This window comes from Bufo bufo, chromosome 5 (assembly GCF_905171765.1).
Source record: "Bufo bufo chromosome 5, aBufBuf1.1, whole genome shotgun sequence".
NCBI lineage: Eukaryota > Metazoa > Chordata > Amphibia > Anura > Bufonidae > Bufo > Bufo bufo.
The window spans coordinates 388,684,050-388,707,208 of NC_053393.1; the positions used below are offsets into that span (position 1 = coordinate 388,684,050).

General features: G+C 42.4%; 1 protein-coding gene across 1 annotated transcript in view; it reads left to right on the forward strand.

Moving 5' to 3' along the window:
- GMPR (guanosine monophosphate reductase) overlaps window positions 1–22,927 on the forward strand; it is a 92,380-nt gene extending 69,453 nt beyond the window's left edge. The window contains exons 8-9 of the mRNA XM_040432995.1: window positions 2,075–2,234; window positions 22,615–22,927. Coding sequence (XP_040288929.1) covers window positions 2,075–2,234; window positions 22,615–22,795 — 341 coding nt within the window. The 3' untranslated portion in view covers window positions 22,796–22,927. The remainder of the gene's footprint in view (window positions 1–2,074; window positions 2,235–22,614) is intronic.
- Window positions 22,928–23,159: the final 232 nt, after the last annotated feature.

The following is a 23,159-nucleotide window of genomic DNA, read 5'->3' on the forward strand; positions in this document are numbered from 1 at the left end:
CAACAGATATGATTAGTTTACAATCGATTTACTCAAAAAGAAAATATTACACTGACCTAAGTATTCAGTCTCTTTACTCTGGATTTTGGCAGCGATTAAATGAGGCATGGACTTGCGAGGAGGGATATAATATCACTTTACAAAGCTTTGGTGAGGCCTCATCTGAAATGTGCAGTTCAGTTATGGGCACCAGTCTATAGAAAGGATGCTTTGGAACTGGAAAAAGTACAAAGGAGAGTGACTAAACTGATAAGGGACATGGAGGGTCTTAGTTATGAAGAAAGATTAAAATAATAAAATTTATTTAGTCTTGAGAAGAGACGTCTAAGGGGGGACATGATTAACTTATACAAATATATAAATGCGCCATACAAAAAAACATGGTGAAAAGCTGTTCCATGTAAAACGCCCTCAAAATACAAGGGGGCACTGTTCAGTCTCCAGAAGTGTCAAAGCTTCTTTACTATCTATCTGTAGAATAGACTACCTCAGGACGTGGTCACAGCAGGAACGGTGGATAGTTTTAAAAAGGGTTTGGATGAATTCTTAAAAGTAAATTACATTTTCTGCCATTCTTCTCTGTAGATCCTCTCAAGCTCTGTCTGGTTGGATGGGGACTATCAGTGGGCAGCCATTTTTAAGTTTCTCCAGAGATGTTTGATTCGCTTCAAGTCAGGGCTCAAGCTGGGCCACTTAAGGACTTTCACAAAGTTGTCCTTTAGCCACTCCTGTGTTGTCTTTGCTGTGTGCTTAGGATCATTGTCTTTTTGGAAGGTAAACCTTTGGCCAAGACTGTGGTTCAGAGCACTCTGGATCAGGTTTTCATTAGTAATATCTCACAACTTTGCTCTATTCCACTTTCCTCAACCCTGACCAGTCTCCCTGTCCCAGCTGCTGAAAAACACCCCACAACATGATGCTGCCACCACCATGCTTCACTGTAGGGATAGTATTGGGAAGCTGATGAGCTGTGCCTGGTTTTCTGGTTTCCTCAGATATGATGCTTAGAATTGAGGCCAAAAAGTTCAATCTTAGTTTCATCAGATCAGAGAATTTTGTTGTTCACAGTCTGAGAGTTCTTTAGGTGCTTTTTTTTTTTTACAAAGTCCAGGTAGGATTTCATGTGTCTTTTACTGAAGAGAACCTTTATTCGGGCCACTCTGCAATAACGCCCAGATTATTGTAGTGTTGTAGCTCAGCCAGAGTGACTACTAGGGTCTTGGTCATCTTTCTTGCCAAGGCCCTTCTCCCCCAGTTACTTAGTTTGGTGGGGCAGCCAGCTCTAGGATGAGTCCTGGATGTTCCAAACATCCTCAACTTAAGAAGTATAGAGGGCACCGTACTCGTGGCAACTTACAGTGCAGCAGAAGTTTTTTGGTACCTTTCTCCAGATTTGTGTCTCCACACAATCTTGTCTCTGAGCTCTACCGGCACTTCTTTCCTCCTCATGGCTTGTTTCGCTCTGATATGTATTGACAGCTTTGAGATCGTATGCAGACAGGGGTGTGTCTTTCCAAATCATGTCAAGTCAACTGAATTTACTACTGGTGGATTTCAATCAAGGTGCAGATACATCTCACAGATGAATAAGAGAAATGGGAGGCCCCCAGAACTATACATATTTCAAGTGTCATAGCAAAGGGTCTTTGGTCCATGCCCAAAGAGTACTTATGTCCATGCAAAATTTTAGTCTTTCCTTTTTAATAAATTAGCAAAAATGTTTTACATTGTTTTTAAATATGTGTTTACTTTCTCATTATTGGGTATTAATAGAGGAAAACTTTTTATTTTTATTTTATTTTTCCACAAGGCCGAAGAATAACAAAATGTGAAAGAAAGTAAAACTATATAGTAAATGTACAAATATTGACAATGCTTAGAAGTGCAAATAGCCTTGTAGATTAAAGTAATAAGTTGCAGGTGCAGTGCCTATATGGATGCCCATCAGTTTTCAAACCCCCCATCCCTGTTTTGAAAGGGACACCTTCTTCTGTAGACTAGAAATATTCATTGTGTTATTTGACATTTTTATGATCTGTTTATTTCACATTTTTTCACTTGTTGGTTTGTCCAGGAGCAGGAGCAGATTTTGTGATGCTGGGAGGAATGTTTGCTGGCCATGATCAGTGTTCAGGAGAAATCACAGAGAAAAATGGAAAGAAGGTGATGCTTTTCTATGGTATGAGTTCCAACACAGCTATGAAGAAGCACGCCGGTGGTGTGGCTGAATACAGGTATTACAGATAATAAAGAAAATCTATTAACTTTTTTTTGCAAACAAGTGTTCGATCACAAGATTGCTCAATTATTACTTTCTCTTCAGCCACTTTCATATAGTCAGTATTTGGTCAGTATTTTGACTCAGTGCTTGGTCAGTATTTGTAAGCTAAAACCAGGAGGGGAGCCTATAGAGAAAAAGTATAATGAAAATATTTGTGACTCTTCTGTGTTTTGGAGCCAATCTTGGTTTTGGCTGATAAAACACAAAAAACTGAAGCAAAATACTGACCAAATACTGGCCATGTGGCCTTATAGAAATTCTTACCTGCAAGACATATCTGCATATTAGAGCTGCCCTATTGTCCTCAAGGTCTTAATATAGAAAAGTATTGGGTTGCACTCAATGTCCCTGTTAGTAGGTAGCAAGGTGGAATGGACTTTGTCCAAAGCACTTGAAATGAATTACCATTGAACTCTCCAAGGTATGATGCAAATAAAGCAGCTGTAGACACTCTTCTATTAACCATAACAGACTTGGCCTATCTAGGTGTTAGATGAAAGACCATTTATTTGAATGTCCGATATGTAATACAAGACCACATGGCAGTTGCTTCAATGCATTTAGGGGGGCTGGTCCTGGTCAAGACAATCTCCTGAACTCCAAACTGAATGTCAGAATGGAAAAGAAAGGTGATTTAATCAATTTTGAGCGTGGCATGGTTGTTGGTGCCAGACGGGCCGGTCTGAGTATTTCACAATCTGCTCAGTTAGGGCTCTTTCACACTTGCGTTCTTGTCTTCCGGCATAGAGTTCCGTCGTCGGGGCTCTATGCCGGAAGAATCCTGATCAGGATTATCCTAATGCATTCTGAATGGAGAGAAATCCGTTCAGGATGCATCAGGATGTCTTCAGTTCCGGAACGGAACGTTTTTTGGCCGGAGAAAATACCGCAGCATGCTGCGCTTTTTGCTCCGGCCAAAAATCCGGAACACTTGCCGCAAGGCCGGATCCGGAATTAATGCCCATTGAAAGGCATTGATCCGGATCCGGCCTTAAGCTAAACGTCGTTTCGGCGCATTGCCGCATCCGACATTTAGCTTTTTCAGAGTGGTTACCATGGCTCCCAGGACGCTAAAGTCCTGGCAGCCATGGTAAAGTGTAGCGGGGAGCGGGGAGCAGTGTACTTACCTTCCGTGCGGCTCCCCGGGCGCTCCAGAGTGACGTCAGGGCGCCCCAAGCTCATGGATCATGTGATCACATGGATCACGTCATCCATGCGCATGGGGCGCTCTGACGTCATTCTGGAGCGCCCCGGGAGCCGCACGGACTGTAAGTATACCGCTCCCCCGCTCCCCACTACTACTATGGCAACCAGGACTTTAATAGCGTCCTGGGTGCCATAGTAACACTGAACGCATTTGGAAGACGGTTCCGTCTTCAAATGCTTTCAGTACACTTGCGTTTTTCCGGATCCGGCGTGTAATTCCGGCAAGTGGAGTACACGCCGGATCCGGACAACGCAAGTGTGAAAGAGGCCTTACTGGGATTTTCACGCACAACCATTTCTAGGGTTTACAAAGAATGGTGTGAAAAGGGAAAAACATCCAGTATGAGGCAGTCCAGTGGGCAAAAATGCCTTGTGGATGCTAGAGGTCAGAGGAGAATGGGCCGACTGATTCAAGCTGATAGAAGAGCAACGTTGACTGAAATAACCACTCGTTACAACCGAGGTATGCAGCAAAGCATTTGTGAAGCCACAACACGCACAACCTTGAGGCGGATGGGCTACAACAGCAGAAGACCCCACCGGGTACCACTCATCTCCACTACAAATAGGAAAAAGAGGCTACAATTTGCACGAGCTCACCAAAATTGGACTGTTGAAGACTGAAAAAATGTTGCCTGGTCTGATGAGTCTCGATTTCTGTTGAGGCATTCAAATGGTAGAGTCCGCATTTAGCGTAAACAGAATGAGAACATGTATCCATCCTCTGATGGCTACTTCCAGCAGGATAATGCACCATGTCACAAAGCTCGAATCATTTCAAATTGGTTTCTTGAACATGACAATGAGTTCACTGTACTAAAATTGCCCCCACAGTCACCAGATCTCAACCCAATAGAGCATCTTTGGGATGTGGTGGAACGGGAGCTTCGTGCCCTGGATGTGCATCCCTCAAATCTCCATCAACTGCAAGATGCTATCCTATCAATATGGGCCAACATTTCTAAAGAATGCTATCAGCACCTTGTTGAATCAATGCCACGTAGAATTAAGGCAGTTCTGAAGGCAAAAGGGGGTCCAACACCGTATTAGTATGGTGTTCCTATTATATTGCTGGTTGCAGTTTCCCTTGATGGCAACATCTGATTAGTTGTAGCTTCTAAAGTCAGACCAGGGAATCTGGTCAACCTCAACATCAAGAGAGCTTGTTTTCATGAGACAACCCTTTAAAATGGTTGCATGAGCTTACAAAAAATTGTCTATTTTTTCAGAAATAGCACTACTTTTGTCTATGGGTTGTGTATGGTAGTGCAGCTAACCTCCATTCACTTAAATAGGACTGAGCTGCAATATCAGATACAGTCCATGGACAAGAGTAATGCTGTTTGCACACTACTTACAGTCTTTCAGAAAAGATTCTCGGGGACCTTGACTGGCTGGACGGCACAGTTTCAAATAGCACATTAGAGATGAGGTATGAGTACATTGAGTTCTGTCTATGCATACTTTGTCCGAGGATTCTCTAGATGACAACAAACAGTGCAGTCCAGTGTTTACCACAGCTCCCAAAGTGCAAGACATTTATGAGGTACTGGTACATTACAGTTAATTAACCCTTTTAATCAGAACACTGGAATAATATCCTTTAGGCACATTACTTTCTCTACTAACACCCCAATAAGCCCTAATAATAGATGAGACCCTTATAGATCTATAGGTTTAGAATAAAATGATCTGAGGGGGCATTAGCTGCCAGTTAATTGAAACTTATGACCCCACCCACATACATGCAGTAATTTTATTGTGCTTTACAAGAAGGTTAAATGTGTGCCCTTCAAAAACTAGAATAATTATAGCATGAGTAATTAACATGAGACTCCATGCCAGATATCAGACTGTATAACACATTTCTGGTTTTACTAGACAGAAAAAGCTGAAACAGCAAATGATCTTGTGAATCTATATGTTTGTGGATATTACACTATATTAGTATCGTAGTTTATCTGCCGTCTATTAATCAACATTTTCCAATTCAATATTTTCTAAAGCAAAAAATAATCTGCTGGAAATTCATGCAGGGGTTTTAAAGGTACCCCATGGCAAATCTTAAAATAGCTCCCTCTACTCCATGACTACCTTCAATAGTGAGTCCCATGTGTCCATTCCTCCTTAGACCAATTTTTCCAGTGATCAACCTTCAGCTTTCTACAGTGATCATCAACTTTACCTCATCTATGAGTGAATTTTAGCCAACTTACTGTAGCTTTTAAGCTATATAACAGCTGCTGTGCCAGTTCTGTTACCCCAGTAGTTGCAGTATATCCTTGAGGTTATATGACCTGATTCAGTATGTATAAAGGACAAAGAACACATTTAAAGAGGTATTCTGGTTATGTAAAGTTATCCCTTATCCATAGGATAGGGGATAACTTTACATAACCAGAATACCCCTTTAAGACCATACTGTTAATTAACGATGGCCTTGTCCTTGATTTCAAACTGTGTCCATATCTGTGGTCATAGTTACGCTGCATGTAAACTGAATTTGCCCCTATAACTTAGGTCCTTAGATATATGTCATTTTAGCAACCAAACTGCTATAGAAAATACTTAAAGGGACACTGACAGGGCCAAAAAGCATATTAAGGTATATATATGACCGTACAGGTCTTATAAAGTGTATTAGAATCATCCCCCCTGTCCACCTTATAACTACATTTGATATATTCATTAAAGAAATTAAAAGAAAAATCAAGCTTGCGCTTTCAAGGATATTAAGGAAAGGAGATAAGTTAATGATATCCACAATAAAATGTGAACATGATCACAGCATTAGTGAGGTTAGCAACTATGAGGTATTTATACTCAACTTAAGCCTGCTTAAAGGGACACTGACAGGGCCAAAAAGCATATTAAGGTATATATATGACCGTACAGGTCTTATAAAGTGTATTAGAATCATCTAAGTATCCCCCCTGTCCACCTTATAACTACAGTAATCTGAAGTTTTATAACCTGCTTGAATCGAGTTCAATCTGCCCAAGGGGCGGTGTTTCACCTCAGCTTACGCCCAGCCAGACTCGCCACAACTGCCGTTTGAAGCGCCGCCCAGCTCATCAATATTCACTTCGCTGGGCGGCTACTAGTGTCCACGGCCATCTTCAGCGCATGCGCCCGGCACCCTCACTGGCTGGGATCGCATCGCTCCTGCGCACAGTCTCCTTCTCAGAGGCAGCCTTTAATGAATATATCAAATGTAGTTATAAGGTGGACAAGGGGGATACTTAGATGATTCTAATACACTTTATAATACATATATATATATACCTTAATATGCTTTTTGGCCCTGTCAGTGTCCCTTTAAGCAGGCTTAAGTTGAGTATAAATACCTCATAGTTGCTAACCTCACTAATGCTGTGATCATGTTCACATTTTATTGTGGATATCATTAACTTATCTCCTTTCCTTAATATCCTTGAAAGCGCAAGCTTGATTTTTCTTTTAATTTCTTTAATGAATATATCAAATGTATAAATGAAAAAACCCATAAATGCTATATTAGCAGAGAGCTCATAGCTTTAGGTACACAAATCAAGAAGGAAAGACAAAAACCCATTGATTCTCTGGTGGCCCAAATCACTGCCCTGAAAACACTTCATAAACATGATAGACTGCAATACTTTCACCATGATCTAACTAAAATGAGGTGTTTCCTAAGAGATGTCTTGAATATTGGAACAGCTAAGGCCATGCAACTCTCCAAATATAGGTTCTATGCACATGAGGATAAAGATACTAAAGTAATTTCCAGTTTTGTACATCAAAGACAAGATAAAACGTTTGTGAGTGCAATCAAATTACCAGATGGTAAGAGAGTCACCCACTACTCCTCATATATCCAAAGCCTTCCACTCTTTTTTTTCCTCTCTGTATAACTATCCACCTCATGATCAAAGTACCTCTAACAGTTTTGGCTCACAGGAGGAATTAATAGCCACCTTTCTAGATTCCATACTGGCTCCTTCCCTCACTGAGTAAATGAAAGATAAGTTACTAACTTTTTTTACGATTCAAAAATTGCAGAAGGCCCTCTCTACCATCCTGTCGGGCAAGAGCCCAGAGCCTGATGGTCTCCCTATTATATACTATTAAAGGTTACTGATACTTCGCTACCTTGAATGTATGCAACTCACTCTTAAATAGATCCTGCTTCCCTCAACAAGCTTTGGAAGCCAGCATAACTATTCTTCCCAAGGTAAACAAAGGACAGGAGCAGTGTGGCAGTTACCACCTCATCTCACTGCTTAATTGTGATGTTAAAGGTAACCAGTCATCAACTTTGTGCTGCCCATACTAACGGCGGTATAAAGTAGAGACAGGCGAGTTGATAAGTGGTTGCCGAGAACCAACATCACAATCCTTGCAGACTGGGCCTGGAAAAGAGTCACGGCCACCTGAGAAGAGTCATGGTTATTCATGAATTCCTGCTCTCCTGCCCACCTGCTGATGACTGACAGTCTTCTACCTAGTTTTCTCCCTTTCTCTCTAGGAGAGAACTGCCAAATATCAGCAGATGGGTGGGAGAGAAGGAGATTATGAATAACCAGGACTCTTTTCAAGTATATGTGACTCTTTTCAAGGCCTGTGCTGCAATGACAATGATGCTGGTTCTCAGCAACCACTTACTTTTAGCCCATGAGTGACACACCTCTAAAATCAGCATTTCTGTCACTATTTTATACTGCCCTCAGTGAGATTAGCATGAAGTTGATGACAGGTTCCCTTTAAGTGGTGGGCAAAACTGCTTACATTGAGGATCGAACCTTTATTACCTGGCTTATAGAGGAAGAACAAGTGGGTTTTGTTTGAGGGCTGGAAGGAAAACATAATGTTCATAGAGTCCTACATTTCATATAATATGCCAAAGTGAAAAAGATCCCACATGTCCTCATAAGAACAGACGCTGAAAAAGCTTTTGATCGGGTTCACTGGGGATATATGAAAACGGTATTGTCCATATTGTCTCCTAGTGCTAGAATCCAGATAAATAGTACACCGTCTGATCCTTTCTATATTAAAAATGGAACCAGGCAGGGCTGCCCTGTCATCCACCTTGTTCATTTTCCTGATGGAAACTCTTTTGCTGAAGATTAGGCAAATTCCAGATATGTAGGTAAATATGTCCACACCATTGTGGCTTTTGCGGATGATCTTGTTTTCATTACAAACCCCGCACTAGCTTTTCCTAGTATACTTAAAACGTTCAAGGAATTCCATACCATTTTAAACTTTAAAATTAATTTAAAAAAGTTAGAAGCTTTAGATATTTCTGTCACACCTAATGTCATTAAATCTGTACAAATCTCCTCCCCCTTTTAATGGCCCTTGACCTAAATAACATACATGGGTATCTAGATTACTGCTAATCCAACAGATCTGTTTAAACAACATTATCCTACACCCATAGCTAGGAAACTTATTGCTAATCTCACTGTTCCCTTTATTTCCTGGATAGGCCAAAAAAACGTACTCATCATGTTTATTCTACCTCAGGTTTTATATATATATATATATATATATATATATATATATATCAAGCCCTTCCCCTTGATCTCCCAAACAGGTATGTTGGGCAAGTACAGCATCTGTTTTCTAGGTTCCTGTGGAATAAAGGAAAAACCACACTGCCATATTCCCTTTTGGCCCAGAAAAAATCTCTAGGAGGGATGTCATTACCTGATATAACACTATATTACAAGTCTATACACTTATCAAAGATGATCAACCTTGCTTTAGGTGACCTTTTGAAAGAGGAGGGCTATGGCTTAATTTTGACCAATTGCGCACAATTTTCCAGAAGCAAAGATAATCACGTTATCCAGATCCCAATGGTTGGAGAACTTTACACAGCTCCCCACAGGCCCTCCTAAATGCTCTCCAGAATGTATTCAGGCCTATTGCTATCATTTGCCCTAGCAAAGCCAGCCTACATAGTAGAATGGGAGGGGGAATTGAATACCTATTTTACACCTGAGCAGATTAAGCATATATTATCCCTATCCCATGGAGTGTCCAGATGTGTAGGGTACAGGAAAATCTGTACTAGACTAATACTCGCACCTGTGAGTTTCTATATAAGTACAACTTTGCTGATTGTGATCTGTGCTGGTGTTATAAACAGGCATCAGGGTCCATATCACGTATTTGGTGGCATTGCATAGCACTAGGCATTTATTGCCAGGAGGCAGAGTTTTCTTTAATGTTTTGTTTAATTGTCTATTTATCTATTTTTATTCTGTGGAGATATCTCTCCTTTGACATTCACTATTGAGGGCCTCAGATATCCTAATCTACCCAATGTGCTGTTACTAGCAATGTAGCTACTGATATGACTGCTGGTGACAAATTATGTGACCCTGCCATCTACTTGGTTTCTACTGTTCTTACTTTGTTTACCTCAGAGGCTCTTCTTTCTTTTCAAGTAGAGATGGAATGAAGAATGCAATATTTCTAGCTAAATAGGCCTTTGGCCTTTATGATTGAAAACTTACTGTCATTTACTTTATTCACCTTTCTTTTGTATCCTGTTTATCTATATACTGTATATAAAGAAGGACGTATCTATGTATGTATGTGTGTATGTTCACTCAAAAACGCAACCATCGATTTCAACAAAACTTGGTGTACACATCCCTTGCTACCTGGAAAGAAATCTTGTGGGGGTCTCAGCTCTCTAGGACGTACCGTTCCTGAGCTATTCCTAAAATTTGACCTGCATTAGCCAATACAAGCCTGCAAGTCTTTCTCTTCATATCTCTACTGCCATACACACGGTCACATGTCCCTTATCAGCCAATAGAAGCTCGCAGGCCCTTAGTCTCCACATACACAGCTTTACTCCAGGTTTCCATAACAACCCAGCCATTTTTCTTCACTGCTGTAGGTCAGCTTTAGGCTAGGGCTACAGGACACATAGGGCACAACTACACTGCTACATGTATCCATCTTGGATGGATATTTTGCGACTGTCGTGTCGCAGTCGCAGCATGTTGCAGTGCGACACCATAGCCTATCATTATAAAAATTGTTGCGCCGCATTGGTACGACAAAATGTCACGCGACATATGTCGTCATGTAGCCCTAGCCTTAAAGGGGCAGGGCACTGTGAAAGTCACTGTTAAGGGGACAGGAGCCACTATTAAAGGGGCGGGGCACTGTGGAGGACACTGTGAAGTTGGCAGGGGCCACAGTTAAAGGGGCAGCTGCTGTGGAGGTCACTGTTAATGGGCGGACCCTGTGGAGGTCACTGTTAAAGGGGCGGGCACTGTGGAGGTCACTCTTAAAGGGACGGGCACTGTGGAGGTCACTGTTAAAGGGGCGGGCACTTTGCAGGTCACTGTTAAAGGGGCGGGAGCTGTGGAGGTCACTGTTAAGGGGACGTTCACTGTGGAGGTCACTGTTAAAGGGGTGGGCACTGTGGAGGTCACTGTTAAAGGGGCAGGCACTGTGGAGGTCACTGTTAAAGGGGTGGGCACTATGGAAGTCACTGTTCAGGGGGCGGGCACTGTGGAGATCACTGTTAAAGGGGCAGGCACTGTGGAGGTCACTGTTAAAGGGGCAGGCACTGAGGAGGTCACTGTTGAAGGGGCGGGCACTGTGGAGGTCACTGTTAAAGGGTCGGGCACTGTGGAGGTCACTGTTAAGTGGGCGGGCCCCTGAGGAGGTCACTGTCAAGGGAGTGGGGTGCTGTGAAACTCACTATTAAAGGGGCAGGCTGCTGTGAAGGTCAAAGTTAAGGGGATGGGCTGCTGTGGAGGTCCCATTTTAAGAAAGCTGGGCACTGTGGGGGGGGGCAGTGCTAAGGGGTGAGGGGGCTGTGCAGTTCACTGTTATGAGGGATACTGTTGATATCTTTTAACGACAAACATTAAGTAAAATAGATGAAATATACACGTGCGAAGCCGGGTCCTTCTGCTAGTATGCAATAAATAAAGAATTTACCAAAATATTTGAAAAATAAAAATAACACCATGTTCCATGCAAAGGGCTATCTTTATCACACAGAAAAGAATTTCACATTACAAATAATACCCAACAACAACCCTTCACCATCCCATGGAGGGAAGACGAATGGAGCAGAAATAGAAGAGGGAAAAAAAACAAAAAACCCTTAACATACTTTTACTGCCCATCTTCTTGCTCCATACACTACATCCAAGGCCTCCAAATCTTATTGAACTTGATTTAGTTATCACAGAGTTCTCCAGGTAGTTTATCTATTGCCAAAAATTCTAATGAGTATTATGTCCCATACAACAAAGCTACATGGGTCTTCTTTTTTCCATGGATGTTTTTTACGTTGTTATTGTGAGTCCAAGACACTTCTCAGGTCTCACTATGGACTTTTACTGATATAATTTTTTAGTGTTATCTTTTTAGCTCTACTATCTTAGGAAAGAGCTAGAGCATGTGACTCCAAATTGGGTACATTGTGTAATAAGAATATGAGGTTGTCTTAAACCCATCTCCCATCTGATCATAGAATCTAGCCACTGTTTAGTCCTAACCCCCATACTTTAAATTGCAGTTATTACTGATTTGTAAGGCTGTGTCTGTATGAGCACAAGCCCAATACAATTTCACAAGGTAGTCAGTGCATGGATTTACATTACCCCAAATATAGAATGACATGAGACCAGCAATAAGCAATGGTTTTAAATCTGTGGCTCTCCAGCTCTTGCAGAACTATAACATCCAGCATGGCCTGAAACAGCCATAGAGGATCTTGGAGATCAACCTAAGATAATAAAGAAAAGATTCCCAGACTTATTTTAGTCACTGCAGACTTTTCAAGTCAGTGATATGCAGTGCAGGTATACATTTCTACATACACAGTATATACACTCACCTAAAGAATTATTAGGAACACCTGTTCTATTTCTCAATAATGCAATTATCTAGTCAACCAATCACATGGCAGTTGCTTCAATGCATTTAGGGGTGTGGTCCTGGTCAAGACAATCTCCTGAACTCCAAACTGAATGTCAGAATGGGAAAGAAAGGTGATTTAAGCAATTTTGAGCATGGCATGGTTGTTGGTGCCAGACGGGCCGGTCTGAGTATTTCACAATCTGCTCAGTTACTGGGATTTTCACGCACAACCATTTCTAGGGTTTACAAAGAATGGTGTGAAAAGGGAAAAACATCCAGTATGCGGCAGTCCTGTAGGCAAAAATGCCTTGTGGATGCTAGAGGTCAGAGGAGAATGGGCCGACTGATTCAAGCTGATAGAAGAGCAAAGTTGACTGAAATAACCACTTGTGACAACCGAGGTATGCAGCAAAGCATTTGTGAAGCCACAACACACACAACCTTGAGGCGGATGGGCTACAACAGCAGAAGACCCCACCGGGTACCACTCATCTCCACTACAAATAGAAAAAAGAGGCTACAATTTGCACAAGCTCACCAAAATTGGACTGTTGAAGACTGGAAAAATGTTGCCTGGTCTGATGAGTCTCGATTTCTGTTGAGACATTCAAATGGTAGAGTCCGAATTTGGCGTAAACAGAATGAGAACATGTATCCATCCTCTGATGGCTACTTCCAGCAGGATAATGCACCATGTCACAAAGCTCAAATCATTTCAAATTGGTTTCTTGAACATGACAATGAGTTCACTGTACTAAAATGGCCCCCACAGTCACCCGATCTCAACCCAATAGAGCATCTTTGGAATGTGGTGGAACGGGAGCTTCGTGCCCTGGATGTGCATCCCTCAAATCTCCATCAACTGCAAGATGCTATCCTATCAATATGGGCCAACATTTCTAAAGAATGCTATCAGCACCTTGTTGAATCAATGCCACGTAGAATTAAGGCAGTTCTGAAGGCAAAAGGGGGTCCAACACCGTATTAGTATGGTGTTCCTAATAATTCTTTAGGTGAGTGTGTATATATATATATATATATATACGCAAAAACACAAATGCAATAGCACTCTGCAACCAGCACTCTACCCTGCCTCTATGCTGGATGTTGAATGAGGCAATGGTGTACATTTTGGCCAAAGCGTAATAAGCCACTCACCACGTCAAGGTCGCCTCTATGAGTGGTTCCTAACACTAGTACCTACCTGTTATGGGCCATGATAGCCACACAAAATCCAGGGAGCGCAGGCACAGCATGCACGCCAGGCACACTCTGCTTTTAACCCCGTCCAGTGCCGTGACAGCTTTCATCGGATCCAGGGATGCAAGTACCAACATGCATGCTGAGCCCACTATATACTTCTCCTGGAGCCAAATGGCTACTGGTAGGCGCTGTAAAAGCAGACTCAGTTTTATACTGACTTTAAAACCAGCCTCCAGGGCAGTCTAACTGGTCAGGTGTGCATGACTGCATGGAGATCGCCACGCCTCCAATATATACTACAAAGAAAAAATGTGGGGGTTCAGTCAGCAATGCCTCATTCAACATCCAGCATAGAGGCAGGGCAGAGTGCTGGTTGCAGAGTGCTATTGCATTTGTGTTTTTGCGTTTGTATATGTATTTCGCCATAGCGATGTGCACCTGCATACAGGGTTGTGCTGACTGAACCCCCCATATATATATATATATATATATATATATATACACTGCTCAAAAAAATAAAGGGAACACTTAAACAACACAATGCAACTCCAAGTCAATCACACTTCTGTGAAATCAAACTGTCCACTTAGGAAGCAACACTGAGTGACAATCAATTTCACATGCTGTTGTGCAAATGGGATAGACAACATGTGGAAATTATAGGCAATTAGCAAGACACCCCCAATAAAGGAGTGGTTCTGCAGGTGGTGACCACAGACCACATCACAGTTCCTATGCTTCCTGTCTGATGTTTTGGTCACTTTTGAATGCTGGCGGTGCTTTTACTCTAGTGGTAGCATGAGACGGGGTCTACAACCCACACAAGTGGCTCAGGTAGTGCAGCTTATCCAGGATGGCACATCATTGCGAGCTGTGGCAAGAAGGTTTGCTGTGTCTGTCAGCGTAGTGTCCAGAGCATGGAGGCGCTACCAGGAGACAGGCCAGTACATCAGGAGACGTGGAGGAGGCCGTAGGAGGGCAACAACCCAGCAGCAGGACCGCTACCTCCGCCTTTGTGCAAGGAGGAACAGGAGGAGCACTGCCAGAGCCCTGCAAAATTACCTCCAGCAGGCCACAAATGTGCATGTGTGTGCTCAAACGGTCAGAAACAGACTCCATGAGGGTGATATGAGGGCCCGACGTCCACAGGTGGGGGTTGTGCTTACAGCCCAACACCGTGCAAGACGTTTGGCATTTGCCAGAGAACACCAAGATTGGCAAATTCGCCACTGGCGCCCTGTGCTCTTCACAGATGAAAGCAGGTTCACACTGAGCACATGTGACAGACGTGACAGAGTCTGGAGACGCCGTGGAGAACGTTCTGCTGCCTGCAACATCCTCCAGCATGACCGGTTTGGCATTGGGTCAGTAATGGTGTGGGGTGGCATTTCTTTGGAGGGCCGCACAGCCCTCCATGTGCTCACCAGAGGTAGCCTGACTGCCATTAGGTACCGAGATAAGATCCTCAGACCCCTTGTGAGACCATATGCTGGTGCGGTTGGCCCTGGGTTCCTCCTAATGCAAGACAATGCTAGACCTCATGTGGCTGGAGTGTGTCAGCAGTTCCTGCAAGACGAATGCATTGATGCTATGGACTGGCCCGCCCGTTCCCCAGACCTGAATCCAATTGAGCACATCTGGGACATTATGTCTCGCTCTATCCACCAACGTCACGTTGCACCACAGACTGTCCAGGAGTTGGCAGATGCTTTAGTCCAGGTCTGGGAGGAGATCCCTCAGGAGACCGTCCGCCACCTCATCAGGAGCATGCACAGGCGTTGTAGGGAGGTCATACAGGCACGTGGAGGCCACACACACTACTGAGCCTCATTTTGACTTGTTTTAAGGACATTACATCAAAGTTGGATCAGCCTGTAGTGTGTTTTTCCACTTTAATTTTGAGTGTGACTCCAAATCCAGACCTCCATGGGTTGAAAAATTTGATTTCCATATTTTAGTTTTTGTGTGATTTTGTTGTCAGCACATTCAACTATGCAAAGAACAAAGTATTTCAGAAGAATATTTAATTAACTCAGATCTAGGATGTGTTATTTTTGTGTTCCCTTTATTTTTTTGAGCAGTGTATATACAGTACAGACCAAAAGTTTGGACACACCTTCCCATTCAAAGAGTTTTCTTTATTTTCATGACTATGAAAATTGTAGATTCACACTGAAGGCATCAAAACTATGAATTAACACATGTGGAATTATATACATAACAAACAAGTGTGAAACAACTGAAAATATGTCATATTCTAGGTTCTTCAAAGTAGCCACCTTTTGCTTTGATTACTGCTTTGCACACTCTTGGCATTCTCTTGATGAGCTTCAAGAGGTAGTCCCCTGAAATGGTTTTCACTTCACAGGTGTGCCCTGTCAGGTTTAATAAGTGGGATTTCTTGCCTTATAAATGGGGTTGGGACCATCAGTTGCATTGAGGAGAAGTCAGGTGGATACACAGCTGATAGTCCTACTGAATAGACTGTTATAATTTGTATTATGGCAAGAAAAAAGCAGCTAAGTAAAGAAAAACGAGTGGCCATCATTACTTTAAGAAATGAAGGTCAGTCAGTCAGCCGAAAAATTGGGAAAACTTTGAAAGCAAGGGCTATTTGACCATGAAGGAGAGTGATGGGGTGCTGCACCAGATGACCTGGCCTCCACAGTCACCGGACCTGAACCCAATCGAGATGGTTTGGGGTGAGCTGGACCGCAGAGTGAAGGCAAAAGGGCCAACAAGTGCTAAGCATCTCTGGGAACTCCTTCAAGACTGTTGGAAAACCATTTCAGGGGACTACCTCTTGAAGCTCATCAAGAGAATGCCAAGAGTGTGCAAAGCAGTAATCAAAGCAAAAGGTGGCTACTTTGAAGAACCTAGAATATGACATATTTTCAGTTGTTTCACACTTGTTTGTTATGTATATAATTCCACATGTGTTAATTCATTGTTTTGATGCCTTCATAGTCATGAAAATAAAGAAAACTCTTTGAATGAGAAGGTGTGTCCAAACTTTTGGTCTGTACTGTATATATATATATATATATATATATATATATATATCCAGAGCTAATAGCTGAGCATGGGCATGTGACAAACTGTAAAGAGATAATTAGGTGAAGAAAAAGCCCAGTGTATAGTATATCCTCCCAGGCAGACTTTTTTTCTCTTTTACATTTCCGTAGCGGTGAAGTGTGAAGATAGTGTCAAGACATATTTATACACTCCAGCCTGTCATCGATGATACCTCACAGGATTTGCCATGTATTGCCTTCTGATGCTATGTTCTTCATCAGCTAATTTATTCCCTTATGTAGCCTTTGGGAAAGTATTGTTCTGAGTCCCTTTTGACAAGATGATAAGACAGAAATTGTTATTTTTATATTTTACTTAGTAGGTTATTTTCCACTCATTAACACTCAAGGTGGGCATACACCATAGGATGTTAACATATCCTTAAGCGCTCATTTGCATCGGCCTGATTGCCCAAGCCAATCACATCTGACTGTGGCAGGACGGATTGCTTCCGCAGTCATTCCTCACTCTTTCAGTTCTACGGATTAACGGCAGCATTTTTCTGATGACACACAGAGATGTTCATTGACTGCTCAGCTGCTCGATAATATGGACCAATTCCTATAAACACTTGTTCCTAATAAATGGCTGGATAATCGTGCAGTCTAATAGGGTCTTTAGCTACTGGACATTCATTTGTCCAACAGCTATTCCTCCCCATCCTTCTCATACAAAAGGCAGGCTCTGCTCAGCCAAGCGTCTTTTCAATGGGGAGAGTTGAGTTAGCCTCTGGAATATACCTGCTATTACCCATGAGAACAAAAGGACATCCCATATACTACTAGGGGAGAGTTGGCACACCCATATACACTTTAGGCCTGCCAAAATTGGCAGGCTTGGTTGACATTCATGTAATGCAGGAGTGCAGTGGTCTGAGGGCCCCATGAAACCTGCAATGCCATTCTTTTTAGTCCCCAACCATCTAGTGACCAACAGGCTTGTTTTTGAGGCAATCACTGCAATCAAGCTTTTTCAAGCATTTCTTTACCTATCAATGAGACTTTTGCACGTGTCCACAAGTATTTTAGCCCACTCCTTGTGAGCAAACTGGTCAAGCTGTCTCAGGATTGAAGGGTGCCTTCTCCAAACTGTATGTTTTAACATCTTCAGCAGATGTTCAATAGGATTTAGATCAGGGCTCATAGAAGGCCACTTCAGAATGGTCCAATGGTTTGATATTAGCCATTATTAGATATTTTGGATGTTTTTTGGATCATTATCCTGTTGGAGGACCCATGACCTATGACTGAGATGAAGCTTTCTGCCACTGGACAGCACATTTCACTCCAGGATATCTTTATAGTCTTGAGATTTCATTGTACCCTGCACAAATTCAAGACATCCTGTGCCAGATGCAGCAAAGCAGCCCCAAAACATAACCGAGCCTCCTCTGTTTCACAGTAGGTAGAGTATTATTTAATTTATATGCTTCACTTTTGCATCTCTGAACATAGAGCTGATATGACTTGCCAGAAAGCTCCAGTTTTGTATCATCTGTCCAAAGAATATTCTCCCAGAAGCTTTCTGGCATGTCAATATACATTTTGGCAAATTCCAGCCTCGTTTTTTTTTATCATTTGCTTTCAATTGTGGTTTCTCCCTCGTCTTCCATTAAGTCCACTTTGACTAAGACAGCGAAGGATTGTGCGATCTGACACTGATGTACGTTCACCTTGAAGTTCACCTCTAACCTCTTTGGAAGTTGTTCTGGGCTCTTTGGTTACCATTCATATTATAGTCTCTTCAATTTGTCATCAGTTTTCCTCTTGCGGCCATGTCCAGGGAGGTTGTCTACAGTCCCGTAGACCTTAAACTTCTGAATAATATGTGCAACTGTAGTAACAGGAACATCAAGCTGTTTGGAAATGATCTTATAGCCTTTACCTTTAACATGTTTGTCTATAATTGTCTTTCTAATCTCCTGAGACAACTCTCTCCTTAGTTTTCTTTGGTCCATGTTCAGTGTGGTACACACCATGATACCAAACATTACAGTAACTATTTTTCACCCTGATTACAAGTTTGAAGACATCTGTGATGCTAATTACAGGACACACCTTAGTTTAACATACCCCTATGGTCAAACTATTTTCAATTTTTTTTGTCCAGGCCAGTTTTATTATTTGTTTTATTTATTCTGTTGAACCACAATTCCAAAGCAATGTCTGATTTTCATTAGCTGATTTTCAGAAATGTATTATTTATTATTACTTTTTTCCATTTCAAGTTATTTCAGTGATCATTGTGGGGTTTTCTTTCTTTAATGGAAGGGTAACAATCATTTTGTCCATGTGTGTATATAGGCAGAAAGGGGGACACCTGACTCTTGTGTGGTACTCTAGAAAGGTGTAAAGGAGGATATGCTATACATGTTGTAGATTGTAAGTCTACTTTTACACTGGCTTTTTGGCTTTCCAATTGTGAGATCCGTTCAGGGCTCTCACAAGCGGTCCAAAACGGATCAGTTTTGCCTTAATGCATTCTGAATGTTAAAGGATCCGCTCAGAATGCCTCAGTTTGCCTCCGTTCCGTCTCCATTCCGCTTTGGAGGCGGACACCAAAACGCTGCTTGCAGCATTCTGGTGTCCGTCTGACAAAACTGAGCAAAACGGATCCGTTCTGACACAATGTAAGTCAATGGGGACGGATCCGTTTTCTATGACACAATATGGCACAATAGAAAACTGATCCGTCCTCCATTGACTTTCAATATCGTTCAAGATGGATCCGTCTTCGCCATGTTAAAGATAATACAAATGGATCTGTTCTGAACGGATGCAGACAGTTGCATTATCTGAACAGATCCGTCTGTGCAGATCCATGACGGATCCGCACCAAATGCGAGTGTGAAAGTAGCCTAATAATACCTTTCAAAGTTTTATTGAGGCCCTTGAGGTTCAATCTGGGAATGTGTCCCCCAAGGCCAGAAATGGTTGTGCAATCATTATCTAATGTGTATGAGAACCTGAAGAGAGGAGCAAGTATGTCAGTTGTCAGTTTTCCAGTAGACATTAGTAGATAAAAAAACACATCTGGTTGGAATTTGCAGCCATTTTGGCCTTTCATGGTTGTATATACTGAAATACAATTTTAAAGAAAATTACCAACTTGTTTACACGTTGTCATTTTTAGGTTCATTATTCGGTGCTGATAAATTTCTTAATATATCTTGATAGTTGTAGGATATCTGTTTTTCTGCTACAAAACTCCAGATCTAACTTAATTAAACTTTTAATGAAATCAGAGGAAGCCCTTGGGGACAGCATGGCAACTTTATGCAGGTGTTGTATGTGTATGTTTAATTTTGTTAATTTTACATTTTACTCACAATTTAACATTATATATATATATATATATACACACTGCTCAAAAAAATAAAGGGAACACAAAAATAACACATCCTAGATCTGAATTAATTAAATATTCTTCTGAAATACTTTGTTCTTTACATAGTTGAATGTGCTGACAACAAAATCACACCAAAAAAAAAATGGAAATCAAATTTTTTAACCCATAGAGGTCTGGATTTGGAGTCACCCTCAAAATTAAAGTGGAAAAACACACTACAGGCTGATCCAACTTTGATGTAATGTCCTTAAAACAAGTCAAAATGAGGCTCAGTAGTGTGTGTGGCCTCCACGTGCCTGTATGACCTCCCTACAATGCCTGTGCATGCTCCTGATGAGGTGACGGACAGTCTCCTGAGGGATCTCCTCCCAGACCTGGACTAAAGCATCTGCCAACTCCTGGACAGTCTGTGGTGCAAAGTGACGTTGGTTGGATAGAGCGAGACGTGATGTCCCAGATGTGCTCAATTGGATTCAGGTCTGGGGAACGGGCGGGCCAGTCCATAGCATCAATGCCTTCGTCTTGCAGTAACTGCTGACACACTCCAGCCACATGAGGTCTAGCATTGTCTTGCATTAGGAGGAACCCAGGGCCAACCGCACCAGCATATGGTCTCACAAGGGGTCTGAGGATCTCATCTCGGTACCTAATGGCAGTCAGGCTACCTCTGGCGAGCACATGGAGGGCTGTGCGGCCCTCCAAAGAAATGCCACCCCACACCATTACTGACCTAATGCCAAACCGGTCATGCTAGAGGATGTTGCAGGCAGCAGAATGTTCTCCACGGCGTCTCCAGACTCTGTCATGTCTGTCACATGTGCTCAGTGTGAACCTGCTTTCATCTGTGAAGAGCACAGGGCGCCAGTGGCGAATTTGCCAATCTTGGTGTTCTCTGGGAAATGCCAAACGTCCTGCACGGTGTTGGGCTGTAAGCACAACCCCCACCTGTGGACGTCGGGCCCACATATCACCCTCATGGAGTCTGTTTCTGACCGTTTGAGCAGACACATGCACATTTGTGGCCTGCTGGAGGTCATTTTGCAGGGCTCTGGCAGTGCTCCTCCTGTTCCTCCTTGCACAAAGGCGGAGGTAGCGGTCCTGCTGCTGGGTTGTTGCCCTCCTACGGCCTCCTCCACGTCTCCTGATGTACTGGCCTGTCTCCTGGTAGCGCCTCCATGCTCTGGACACTATGCTGACAGACACAGCAAACCTTCTTGCCACAGCTCGCATTGATGTGCCATCCTGGATAAGCTGCACTACCTGAGCCACTTGTGTGGGTTGTAGACTCCGTCTCATGCTACCACTAGAGTGAAAGCAACGGCAGCATTCAAAAGTGACCAAAACATCAGCCAGGAGGCATAGGAACTGAGAAGTGGTCAGGTCACCACCTGCAGAACCACTCCTTTATTGGGGGTGTCTTGCTAATTGCCTATAATTTCCACCTGTTGTCTATCCCATTTGCACAACAGCATGTGAAATTGATTGTCACTCAGTGTTGCTTCCTAAGTGGACAGTTTGATTTCACAGAAGTGTGATTGACTTGGAGTTACATTGTGTTGTTTAAGTGTTCCCTTTATTTTTTTTGAGCAGTGTATATGAAAGTTACAGGAAAACACAGACACATGTAGCACACATAATGTAATTTAAATTTATAGGTAGAAAAAGGCAGGGGGAAGGGGGGGGCTCTGGATAGATTTTAATCAGGCCTCTGCCTTCAAATGATTAAGGGGATATTATCACCTTTTTACTGGATATATAATAAATGCACCTACTGATGGTTACACCATCCATGGAGGCAAGAGGCGTACAGAACAGTGGTCGAGCACGTGTATTTCCACTCTATAACGTTCTAGAGGAGATATGTGAACAGCTGCATACAGCTACTCCTAAATTGCTACTCCTACATTGCTAAGTGTAGGAGTGGCAGCTTTAGTGCTCGGCCATCACTCCATGGATCTCCTGCCTACCGTGGATGTGTTGTGAAGAAGTACAGGACACTGGGGTCTCCTGTTCTAGTGGTTGATGTGGATGACATCTATGGGTCAGACCCCTACAACCTAATATTTATCATCTATCCTGTGATGGCAGGAATACCCCCTTAAAGCAGTCCTGCAATAAAAATTCTCCTTGACCTACATCGGCAGATATGATCTGTGAAAAGCTCTAATGGATGACTTTCTTTTTACTGAGTTGGCAAGTTTTATGTAGCTAGAGAAACTTCACTGCCTTGTTCCTCTCTCTTCACCTGCTCTTTGTCTTGGTGCTTCTTCTCTCGGTCCTCTTAACTAGTTCTCTCTCACCAGCAATGTGATTTTATTCCCCTTGTTATGCCCCCTTCCCTTCACAGCTCCAGGGAGTTACTTGCATTCACTGACAGGAAAATATAATTACATCGCATAATGGACCGCACTTGTTAAAAAAATGCATTACTATCAATCACCTTAACTAGTACTGACAACTATCTGACAGTTCATGTGACAGCTCACTAGAATGCAGGAGGAATTCCTTATATATCACATTTACAGTTAACTCTTTTTCAGAGCTGCTGGTAAAATAAATGTGACTGAAGTGCGTTATCCTGGATCATGTTCCTTATATATTTTGCTTTCCAGGGCATCAGAAGGCAGGACAGTGGAGGTTCCTTACAGAGGAGACGTGGATAACACTGTTCGAGACATCTTAGGAGGACTGCGATCCACTTGCACATATGTAGGAGCTGCCAAGCTGAAAGAGCTAAGCAGGAGGACAACTTTTATCCGCGTGACTCAGCAATTCAACCAGATATTTTCTTAATGTATATGCAGTTTCCATGCTTATTTCATCACAGAGCTGTCCAGTTGTTAATTCCACAAAACTTTTCCTTGGTAAAGGATAAACATTTCACAAAATAAACCAAACGCCAAGTAAACATAATGACAAACTCTATGCAGTTGATCAATGGTCTTCCAACTGAGGCTCTTCAGTGATAGCAAAACTACAACTCTTAGAATGCTGAGAATTTTAGTTTTTAAAACCACTAGAGTGCCTCCACAGGTTGAAGATCAGTGCAGTAGATACATCATCATTTGTAATCTGGTTTCTGGTTTAAATCCCACCAGACTTTTAGGCTATGGCCACATGTTCAGGTTTCCTGACACAGTTTTAGAAGCTAAAACCA